General features: G+C 42.8%; 2 protein-coding genes, besides 1 other annotated feature; one reads left to right on the top strand and one right to left on the bottom strand.

Annotated features, from left to right (window-relative positions):
• The first annotated feature begins 4,815 nt into the window (after nucleotides 1–4,815).
• On the top strand, nucleotides 4,816–6,372 carry GSTUM_00009589001 (uncharacterized protein). XM_002840798.2 has 4 exons: nucleotides 4,816–4,976; nucleotides 5,039–6,038; nucleotides 6,105–6,235; nucleotides 6,322–6,372. Exons 2-4 carry the CDS (start codon nucleotides 5,447–5,449, stop codon nucleotides 6,334–6,336), a joined length of 738 nt encoding a protein of 245 aa, XP_002840844.1. The 5' UTR covers nucleotides 4,816–4,976; nucleotides 5,039–5,446; the 3' UTR covers nucleotides 6,337–6,372.
• A 3-nt stretch (nucleotides 6,373–6,375) lies between these two features.
• Nucleotides 6,376–6,423: a sequence feature (Short protein (GSTUM_00009588001, CAZ85034.1) was converted to a misc_feature.).
• Nucleotides 6,424–6,466: 43 nt separating this feature from the next.
• On the bottom strand, nucleotides 6,467–8,010 carry GSTUM_00009587001 (uncharacterized protein). XM_002840796.2 has 3 exons: nucleotides 7,229–8,010; nucleotides 6,840–7,150; nucleotides 6,467–6,788 (listed from the first exon to the last, which is right to left on the bottom strand). Exons 1-3 carry the CDS (start codon nucleotides 7,866–7,868, stop codon nucleotides 6,528–6,530), a joined length of 1,212 nt encoding a protein of 403 aa, XP_002840842.1. The 5' UTR covers nucleotides 7,869–8,010; the 3' UTR covers nucleotides 6,467–6,527.
• Between the last annotated feature and the right edge of the window lie 3,940 nt (nucleotides 8,011–11,950).

Here is an 11,950-nt window from a genome sequence, read left to right as displayed (position 1 = left end):
ACTATTTTATCTGTGATCCAAATAGTCAAAATTTATCATGGCAACACTCATGATGCTTCTAAAGCCGCCAGGCCTACCAAAATTACCAATGCTATAAGGAATGTAGTTCTTGATATTATTGATTCTGTGCTTCATTTAGTACTAAGAGATATTATCCAGAAGGCTAATGTTAGTCTTGGAAAAGATACTATAAATAAGATCTCTAGAGAAGCTGGCTTTAAGCTCTAGATACCTAGAAAAAAACCATTTTGGAGGAAGGAACAGAAGGAGAAGAGAAAGGGGTTTGCAAGAATGAGAAAGAACTGAACAAGAGCTTGGAAGTAGGTGGTTTTTGTTGGTGAAGCCACTATTGAATACGACACAAATCCAGTACTAAGAAACATCAGACATAAATCAGGTGAAGAGTAGGAAGAGAAAAGCTTAAAGCCCATCTTTAAGTCTAGACATACCAATATTGGAGTCTATGCTGCAATTATTCATGGAGGGAAAACAGAGTTAATTCTTATAAGGAAGAGGACTAAGAAAGAGAGGACTAGCAAAAGTGATAGACTTGGCCTAAATGCACACTAATATTCAACTGAGATACACCTGCCATATCTTATCCCTTTCATAAAAGACATAAACAGAGCTCAAAAACCATTTATATGGCTGCTGATAATGCATCATGACATGCTGAGTTGGATAACAAGAAATTTCAAGAGGAATTGAGATATAAAAGATTGCTTTGGCCTCTCAACTGACCAGATCTCAACCAAAATAAAGAATGCCTCCACATTTCTCAAAAAAGCTCTCAGAAACCGATTCTTCAAGGAGCAAAGAAGGCCCCATAGTGCTGCTGAATTATTTCAGGCAGCAAAGGAAGAGTGAGATCTGATTCTACAAGAGACTTTAGATAGGTGGATTGAGAGGATTTCTGAGAGACTTCAGGCTTTACTAGATATAAATAGAGGTTATACAAAATGGTAGTATTGTTGGATTGATATTTTCTATTTCTACTATGATGTATTTTTTAATTGAGTTGATATCATTTTTTTTTGTGATCAACTTTACTGTTCCGTATGGTGGTACAGTTGATAGTGACTGTACGAGAACTTATTAGACAGGACTGTACTGTAAGAATAATAAATACATATTAGCCTCCTATAATTTGTACTTCACCAGAATTTGAAAACCTAACAAGAATCAAATATTGTTTATATCTATATGTTTATTTGAAGAGAAACGAAATCCCAAGCCTATATCTTGATTAGCAGATATCTTATTTCTTGTAAATCTTAATTCTTATATTTAACTCCACTATAATGGAAATATTTTTATTGTAGAAATTCCCAGATTTTCTGTTATTAAATAAATTACCTTTAATAACTATGAAGTTAAAATCAACCTCATTATTAATATTATAGCTCTAACAGATAGTATAATAGATAACATACTATTACTTGCATTTTACACTAGTGGAACTGTTATACTACTACTGGTCTCCTCCTCCTAAATCTTACCTATAGTACAGATCTCTTCACTCACTTACAAGTGATACTAGATTGGCTGTTTACCTACTGAAATAGTCTTCTCTACTAGGTAATAAATTATTTCTCCTCAATGCCTTCTACCATTCTGGCTTAAAAGGCCTATTTTTTTATATTTTTTTATATTTTTTATTCTAATGCATGATAATGTACAGGGGTCCTACTAGCATACTACTAAGCTGATACAAACCTCCTTCCTGCCTTATTCTCCTGCAGCCACAAGAAAAACTATGAAACCAGAAAGGCTAACACTAGAAGCCAGAAGCTCAATCCTCAGATTTCACAATTTGAACTTATAGGGGTCTTACCATGGGCCACTGATACCAAATTAGCCCTTGGTGTAAACAACTTCCCTGTCAGTCTCCCGCATAGCTATCTACAAACAGTAAAGCCAGAAAGCCTAGAAACCCATTCTTCAAGGCAAGAAAATCCCCCATCCTGACAGTATACTCCCTACCAAGTAGAAGAAAACGTAAACCAAGGAAACCTCAAACCAAAGTCCAAAGCCAATCTCTTACCGATAACAAGCAGGTTCACAGCTCAACCTGCGTGACAGACCATGTCCATGAAGTTGAAATAACGAAGAAGCACATCATATAGGTGATATAAATATTTATCCTGAGCATACAGCCCACAACAGTGAGCAGCAAAAACCCTAAGAAAAAAGCACCTACTACAAGTAGGAGGGATGGAGAAAATAAGAGCCCAGAGCAGTCCATCTGGAAGGGCCAATAGGGCTACCCAGGAGAACAAAAGAGGATGAAGTAGTAGGGTACCAGCCGAGAGTAATAAAATACCAGCTGACACAACTGAAGAGAAAAAAAGAGGAAGGACCTACACTCCAGTGTAAACCCAATTGTTACTCAACTGTAGCCATATTACCGCGTCTCTCATGTAGTCTTTTGTTCTCTGAGAAATAGTATCACTGAGTGGAAGTGATCCTACCAGCGGTAGGGAGGTGAAAAGGCAAGAGCAGGAAGGCAACCATAGCTTGAACCAAGCGGCTAGGAGGATATGGTCAAATCTTCTTGTGAGACAGACTTCAAAGTTACTAGCCAAGGCTTTCTGCAGTAAGGATTGTACAAGTGGGGAGAAAGATATCTACCACTACCAGTGTTAATGAGAAATGAAGAGAGAAAGCTGACAGTGCTAAAGATAAGCGAGCCCTGATTAGCGAGACAAGACTACTGTGCGAGCCCAGATAATTCCTCTATCAAGCGGACAAGAGACCTGTGAGGCAAAAGCAGGAGAGAATGGAAGAGTTAACAGCACTCCTAGGCAGAAACGATCAAAAGAACAGAGGGGAGTGAAGGTGGCCCATAATAGTTGACATGGTGTTGCCAAACTATGTGGGAGGAAAATAGGAGTGATGGAGCATGCTGGCTTGGGAGGTCTACCTTCCACTCCTAGCAATCATTCTTACCTAAAAGATGAGAATTGTAGCTCTTTGCCTTACCTGCTCCTCACCTCACACCATTCCAATTGCAGCTTATTTTTTTCCCAAATTTTGCTTCCCACAAGGGGCAGATTTAAGGTTGAGCATAAGGAGTATACTTTCCCTTGAAATGCTGGAACTATAATCTCCTTACTTGAGATAGGTACTACTTCTCCTAACTTATATGGCTTAATCTCTAAAAAAATGCCCTTTTTCTCTCTCATAGGGACTACCACTGTCTTCCTACCCAATCACTTCAATCTTCTACCTGATCTGCTTCCAGGCCCCGACCTTTCTCATCTCGCCTATACCATAATTAACACTAGGTTGGAAACTTACTCTTTAAAAACTATGCACTCTAGGTCTATCTTCTTCACTATTACTGGTATCCCATGTTGATCAAGGCTCATACCTTCATAGACCTAGACAGGTTTACAGTGAGGGGTATATATCAGATCAGGTCAGGCAAGAGATACTTTGCTAGCCATACTTTTTGGGACATGGATGGACTACTAACCCTGTGTTCACCCTGAGAGGAGGAGGATGAGAACCTCTACCATACAATCTTTTCCTGTCTAATCAAAGCTGGCCTAACAGTACTCCATCTACCTGCTGTGATGGATTTTGGCCCAGACTTACCTGTCTGGTCCTCAGTCAAGCTTATAAAGGTGCTTGCTACCTACATCTCACTCACTGGAACTTTGTATCGATCTGTCATGCTTGTCCTTACGGCATCTGCTTCACTATTCTAGAATGCCTTGACTGCCTTGTATCTTTCCTTACTTATGATTCACCTTGATGATTTTCCTTAGCTAGGTGAGTTTGTTGTTCTTTGTTTACTAGTTTGAGTATTTACTGTTTGAGGTGCAATAACAGTTGTCAGTTGGGAGATAGGAGCAAGTGGTTTTATTTGTTTGTTTGTTTGAGCTTGAGGTTTTTTTACACCATAACTCACACTACATGCAAGTTCTTGTACCTTAACAATGAATACATGATATAAATATATATATACTAGTGGAACTGTGGCTTGAGATGATTTAAACCCAATTGTGCTCATGTATGGATAATGTATTATCATACATTTTGCCATACTCCATGGTCCACGTTATAGACAACCCCCACCATATAATAATTATGAATATGGTGGAGGTGAGCATTTTAGTGGCCCTAATTCCGAGTCCGATTTCATGATTAGAGGTCAACTTTCCCTCTTCCCTACCAACATCACCTACCGGTACAGTAGGGTTTCATAGTAACGCCGGTAATGTATGATATCGTAAGTTTTTGCGCGACCAGGTTCCCTGTTAGGCAAAAAAGTAAAGTACTTGTTAGAATTAGTAAAATGACATAGCTTTCGTGCAGGACGATATCTTTTCACTATGGCATGATGCTGTTCGCAAAAGCTCCGAGCAGACCGACTACTCATATATATCAGAGTAATATTTTGGGGGGGATTTGCAACCCCCTTTTGCAATGCTATCGGATCCAAGCACTGATCGCGAGTACTGTACTCGTACAGTAGCCAAGCACATCAGTAGACTACGGTACTGGTGCTGGAGGAATGCCCGGCTCACCACCTTACGAGAATATGTCCCCTATAGTGTCATGGTCTGTTCCGACGCTGCGAGAACTGGAAAGTCTCCGTAGTCTGATTAGTCGAAATTTGTTTGTGGGGCTTACTGGTAGCTTCTGTGCGGGTACTGTACTGTGCACAGTACCCACGGTGTCGGAATCTCGTAATTCGGGAGAGACCTGTATTGTACCGAGGTTATCGCATTTGCTGCGTGCTGTGCTGGTCCGTGTACTACGCCACACGCACACACCCTCTCCCTCCTCCTCCCCTCAGGGGCAGAACATACACCGTATCACCAGCAGTTCATAAATTATTTGAAATTACATCTCACGCCGGTATATTCCCACCTTAACCACCAGGTCCGAGTCTCCAACGGCGGAGATTCCCCACAGCACAGGCTCCATGGGACTCTACGTCTCTTCACGGATTCTCACGTGGTATGGTAACTATGGCTAGGCAACGGGACCGCTGGAGATTGTCTGTATATGGACTGATAAACTCCAGGACTTCTACATCTCTTGATTTCGGCTCCGCTTTCGCCTCGTCTCCCTCTCTCTTTTGGACAGCGGCCGAGGTCTCGGAGGAACCGCAATCGACCAACTGACAAATCGAGTAGCAGGTAGGAATTAGTCAATCGCCATGGGATAATTTAGGTTACATATAGTCTGTTCCGATGTCGTGAGATTCTGTTACTGCGACTATCTTCACAGAAAACCCCGGTGGGCACCACAAACAAAACTCGGTAAATCGGGTTGCAATATCTTGCCAGTTCTCGCAGCCTCGGAACAGACTGTCCAGCCCGCACCCGACTTTGGGGCAATCCCCCACCACAAAACCTGGCGGAACCCCTCCAACACCCCATCTCATCCATTCTAACCATCACCACTACCACGACCCAGTCCAGTAACAGCCATGCTCGCCCGAACAATAAACTATCTCACACCAGCCTACCTCATCCTCCTCTCCGCCTTCTTCGGCGTCAAAGCCCTCCTCCTTCACCTCCGCCTCTCCTCCACCACCGCCACCTTCCGCGATGTCTGGTTCACCCTCTTCTGGCACTATTCTGGCCCCCGGTTCTTTGCCAACGATCCCACCATAAGCCGCATCGCCTCCCAATGCCGCGGTAAAGTCCTCGACATTGGGCCGGGCACAGGCGATGCAATTAGGTTCCTCCCACACCCACCACTAATAACACACATCTACGGTCTGGAACCCAACATCCACATGCACGCGCAATTACAGAAGGCAGTCGACGCCGAGGGGCTGACAGAGGTGTACACCATTCTGCCGTTCGGCGCCGAAGATCTGGATGGTCTGCGGGGGGCCGGGGTTGAGGCGGGGAGTGTGGATACTGTGCTCACAATCCGAGCACTTTGCTCCTTGGATAAAAGGCTCCTGGATAGGGCTGTGGGTGGTCTATTCGAGTGCTTGAAGCCGGGCGGCCAGTGGTTGGTTTTTGAGCATGTCAGGAATGGGAAGTGTTCTGTTTCCGGATTGTTGCAAGGTATGTCTGACGAGCTTCGCTGGGCGGGTGGAAGGCGAGAAAAGCTAATTGGGCGAGCTTTGGTAGGGTTTTACCAGATCCTCTGGCCGAGAATGTTAGCTGGGTGCAATATCAATAGGAGGACGAGTGAGATCCTCCTCAGGGCTGGGCGGTGGGACGTTAATGATTTGGTGGATTTGAAAGAGGAGGAGCACTGGGTGATTATGCCCCATATTTGCGGGAGGTTGGTAAAGTCTAGGGAATAGGCTGACAGTCCGTGGCACTTTTTGTGGGGTTTCTTCAGGCTTCATGTTTTTAACTGAGTTTGTTTTACGTTCAAACGGTTCGAACATGGTTCATGCATTGTCACTCGTATATCATTTCATATTGGAATTTATCGTGGTAAAGAGGGTGGAATGGTGGAATATCATAGTATCATGGACGCTACACAAAGATCATCACAATTGGCAGGATGTCTAAACTACACTCAAGGAGGCGGCAATCAGTTAATCAGACTGTCGCGTCCCTCCACCAGCCCATGTTCACTAATCGTTCTTTCGCCTGCATGCTTATACAGAGTGTAGGATCCAACCTGTTAAGCCCTTCCTCCCTCATCAGCGCAAGGCTGGCCAGCCCCATAAAGCTATGTAGGATATCCGGCGGCGTTCCGGGAACGGGTAACTTTGCAAAGCCCCCGATGAAATGTTGCGTCTTTTCTAGTAGAAACCGCCGATTGCTATTGAAGTCAATCAGATGGAGTTTTTTCATCATCTGGTGGCTGGTTAGCTTGAGCGGCCTGCTGGAAGAGACGAGGAGGCTTACATCTAAGCTCCCGCAAACCCAGAATGAATAACACGTATCTGTTTTCTTATTGCACCTCCCGTTGAAGCCAGCCCATAGCGGCTTTCCATCCACCCCGCAGGTGATTGTAGCCCCAGCTGTGATCTCTTGTTCCGTGCCATTGGCTACGCGACTCTCGTATTCCTCGTCCTTTAATTCGTCATGCGCTTGGGAAGGTACTTGGCGTGAGGTAAGCCATCTGAGAATGTTCGCATGCGTAGATAGTCCGTCGGAGGTGGGATGTAGTCGACCCAGCAGGGCCAGAGCTCCGATGGCACAGTAAGTCAATCCCGCTGTATGCGTTCATCAGTCCCAATCCCAACCTCCAGCACAAAGAAAGAAAGAAAGAAAGAAAGAAAGAGGGAAGAAACCATGAGCCTCCCCAAACGCCTTATCCGATATCCCATGTTCGTAACTCTCGGCGGATTTTATGAACCTTACGACTCCCTCTACATCAATGTCCTCGATCCCCTCAAGCATACCCTCCCCTTCCCTCCCTCGCAGAATCCAACGTATGGCGACAGCACAATACACAAAGCGCATATCGCTCCCCCCAATAATCTGCCCATCGCCACCTAGCCACTCTCCAAAGCTGCCATCTTCCCTCTGGACTTTCGGTAGGAGTTCCAACAACCCCCTCTTCCTCACACGTTCCAGGTCATCGCCTAGGCTCACCAAGGCCACCAGGGCAAAGAAGCTCGCAGGAACAATCGGTGGATCCCACTCGCTGCCACCCTCCCCTCCGCCCAGTTCCGTAGCGGGACTGCCGCGGAATCCTCCGGTGGGTAACTGGTTCTTGTAGATCCAGTTGATCCACCCTGCGCGGTCTCCTTCCGTCGTCTCAGTTTGCAGACAGCCGAGGAGGTCGAGGGCCGCGATGCAGAAGAAGCCAAGCGTTAGTCGGTTCAAGTCTGTGGTGGTGTAGTCGGTTGGTAGACAGGTTCTCAAACAGCGGAGCCAGTATTTCAAGTGTTTTTGTTTTTGCAGGGTTAGAGGGGCGGATACGGACATTTCGACGGGGACTGTTGGGGCTAATGGGATGGGTTGTTTATTGGAGACGGGAGGTGGTGGTGGTGTGATACTGTAGGAGGCTAGTTTTTGGAGCATGAATGAGCGCTCGTATAATACCTGACCAGGTTACGGTACAGTTTTCTCCACAGTGCTGTGGGGGGTAGAGAGGGGATGGTGCGATGGATGGGTAGTTGTGGTCCAGGAATGGAGGTACTATGCCGGTACTGTACTCGTACTCAGTGGCAGGAGTGCCGGCACTAGGGGTTTTCAAAGTTAAAGAAGTGTAAGTTTCCTAGCGTACTTGAGCATGTAAGGTTGGAGTTACCATACCAGCAAGATACTAACGTACCCCACGGCGAGTCGAAACACACGGCGACCCGAAACAGCCAAACAAAGTGTAGCTTAATACAAGTTATGCGGCAACCACCTCCAATGAAAATCCACAATTAACATGAATCATCTCCGAGTCTGTCTTCAACCTCAACACCAATATCCAACCCATGCACCTCATTCTTTTCACTTCCATCTTCCTCTTCCTCATATTCAATATCCAAACCATTCAATCCTTCCAAAGCACTTTTCTCTTCTGCCTTTAATTTTTCATACACATTGTCCTTCTCTTTTACTAATTTTCTGTATCTTTCCATTTTTTCCTCTAATTCCTTCTGCTCGCCTGCTAACTGAACTGCAGATTTATATCTTTTACTCCTACCCCCTTCTACCTTATTTTCTCTCTCTTGCTGCTGCTTTTTCTTGTTTCCTATTTCTGTAAGCTTAGTCTGTTTACTATTATACAATCGCGTATAATATTCAAAACTACTTTTTGCTGCTTTTATCTTACCACCATAGTTAGTTTGAATTATCTTTTTCACGTCACCGGTTGAGATAGCTGAGTTATCAACCTTAATCCTTCTCTTCCCTTTATTGTCAGAATTAATACCTTCTTCTATAAGGTATTAATGTTTCTTGCGTTCAGTCACGTGATGTAGATTTAGAGTAGAGCAGTGAAGTGATGTAGAGTGAGCGAGAGAGCAGATGGCAGTACGAGCCTTTCAGGATTGTGGAGTATTTCGGTAGATACTCTTCTCAGCAAAGGCAGCTGCCTCTATAATCTCAGGCTCAGTTTTAGGAGTTTTAGGCTCATAAGTTGGAGTTGAACATAAACCTTGCGATACAGTATCCATTGGCTGGTAAGAATCATATCCTGGAAGAGTTTGAAGTATCTTTTAACTATTCAATGGATAAATCCCAGTAACCTTGAAGCCACTAAGAATATTTCTTTTCATCTACCCTTCTGCCCAAGCCTTCTCCAAAATCTCCCAAAAAACTTTCCTTTTTCACTGTATGGTTCTCCCATTGAAATCTCTCCCATACTATATCTGTCCACTTCTGCTTTAGTGGGCTAAATACAGCAACATCTAAAGGCTGTAATCTATGTGTCGTAAGTGCTGGCAAACAGAAGTGAATGATGCGATTTTACAGATAGTAGAGAAGAAACTCCCATATGACATGAGAGGAATACCCATCGAACAAAAGCATGGGGAATTGAGACCCATAGTTAGCTTAAATCGCAGTCCTTGTGCTTGGTCCAAAGAAGTGCTCAAGATCTCGGGGGCTTTTTTTACTCTCTGTCTAGCCATTCTCAGAAGAACTAACAAGAACCTCATCTGGCATTGAAAGATAACTATGCCTGCTTTCAACCCAATCTTCTTGTATACCATCTCCTTTAAAAATAATCATAGGTAATAGTTCAGAGCCATTTGCACAAATAGTCTCTATCACAGTTATCATTTCCCTTCAACCATCAATTGCCAGTAGTCCACCACTATTATTTCATAAATCTTTACCATAAATGACTTGACAGCATTGTGTAAAACCTATAAGATAGCTTATTTCATCTGGAGGGTAAAGATTTTCAGGCCTAATGTTGAACTTTGAAATGGCTGTTTCAAGCCTTTTAAATTAGCTATGTACAATATTTGCTATAGAATATAGTACATAATCATTCAAAGAACTTTACAAATGTATAATAGTCTTGTTGTGCCTCAACTTGGACATGCTTGATTTGTCAACTGTACTTAATACCCAGTTCTGGATGGCGAGCTAGGAATAAAAGGTGCCAGTTATAGCCAATAGACTGAGCCTTTTTAGAATTCTGTTTACTGCATAGATACATTGCCATTTCTTTGACCAATGCTATCTGTGGTGGAAAGCAGTAGTCTTGCATTTCCAAACACCTGTCAGTTAATTAGCTAACTTTATCTTCATATCAATTAAGTCTATTAAGATTATACCAATTAAGTAGAGCTTGCTCTTCTCCTGAAACAGGTATTGTTTCCATTCGCTATATTCACTCATTGGGGTTTGGCCATGATCACGATGCCAAAGACTTGACTTTAGAACTTCGTAATCACAGACTAATCAATCGAAAGTGGGAATGTAGTTGGTGCCTTCGTTCTGAGAATGATTCAAATGGATAAGTGTAAGTTCAATACGTTGTTCGCTTGTGAAATTCTTCTTGTTGAATGACATTATAGCCAGCTTTATCGAAGGTAGAGAGTTTCAACTGACTTCAGTTGTCTTTTCATTGCTACACTCTACTTGAGCTGATTTCTATATGATGACAGATATCCTGTTTGAGTCATTGTACTAGTATTACACTAGTCAAGTTAACAGGAAATCAGGTTTATTGGTGCTGATTGAGCACTAGTTGTTTCGTGTTACCGTGTATTTTGACTCACTGTGGGGTATGTTATTCCTCTGTATCGATACTAAAGTCTAGAGGTCAATAAATAGCAACATGTAAAACTTTCCTTGATGTAAAATAACACTATCTATATAAAAGGTTGACCAAATTCAAACATCAACAAACCAAGATGTCTCGCCTTTAACAAAAAGTATGTTTTCTTCAATTTCTTCAAGATACTTGGTTTTCTCAAACTATGATTGATATTCTGTTGAATTTCCAGGATTTTGTCAAGTTCTATTACCAAGCAGAGTACAGTACGATACTAGAACAAATTGCATTCAAACAGTTGACAACTCACAACTCTTCCCACTATTAGGAATGTCAATTGCTGGGTCAATAAATTCTATTAAGTAAAGAGTAGTAGAGGAGGACTGAGAGATGGGAGAAACAATAGGCTTTTGGGTATAATCATATTGGAAATCTGATATTTAGTAATCAGGAATCCAATTCCTAGTACTGAGTACCTATTTTCACATTATTTAAGTAAACTATGATTCATATTTAATTTATTAGAAGACAATAGTAAATGAGAAGAGTTAAAAGAAAGAAAATCAGAAATAAAAAATAAATAGAAAAGTAAACTAATAATAGTTTGATACATGTAATGTCTAAAGATGGATTTTGTATTTTTTCCCCATGGATTGAGAATCATTTACCGCTCTCAGATTACTTGTTACGGTGTAGCATCTATATAGTCTGAGGTAAATAGAGAGGTCTTAGGTTTTGTGGTGTTCTTAGTAGGTTGAAAAATGTTGGGATTAGGTTAGGGCAAAATAGTGATGAGCTAAAAAAATAGGGTTTGAGAAGTCGTGACATGTTTTTCTTTGTCAACACATTTGTGCTTTTGGGAAGTTCGGTTTTTGCTTAAAAGGGTGCTGAGGAACCTCTCCTTGTATTTTCCCTTTTCTCTCCTTAGTCTGTATCTTTTGTATTCTAGCAACACAAAGATATCTCCTCTCCAGTCTTGCTCCTGTCTCCTGCCTCTACTCCTCCTCTGCCCCTGCCTCTGCTCTTGTCTCTACCCCTGCCTCTACTCCTGTCTCTGCTCCTACCTCTGATCCTGTCTCTGCCCCTTCCTCTACTCTCATCTCTGCCCCTACCTCTACTTCTACCTCAACCCTCACCTCCCTCTCCAGCTCTTACCCTGTCATATGGATACCCTTTAGCTACTCCTTGTCCCTGCCATCCCCATTACATTACTTGTCCACGACAACTCAATAATTATAAACAATAATTCATAAAATTGGCAAGCACCAATTGAGATCAAATAAGCTGTGGCACTCTACTTTCTTGATTCAGCAGGTGCATAAGTCATTTGAGGTACCACACATTT

The sequence above is a fragment of the Tuber melanosporum genome, assembly GCF_000151645.1.
Source record: "Tuber melanosporum whole genome shotgun sequence assembly, scaffold_59, strain Mel28".
In the NCBI taxonomy this organism is placed as follows: domain Eukaryota; kingdom Fungi; phylum Ascomycota; class Pezizomycetes; order Pezizales; family Tuberaceae; genus Tuber; species Tuber melanosporum.
The sequence above is the reverse complement of the archived record's forward strand: the minus strand, read 5'-3'. Positions and strand labels throughout refer to the sequence as shown.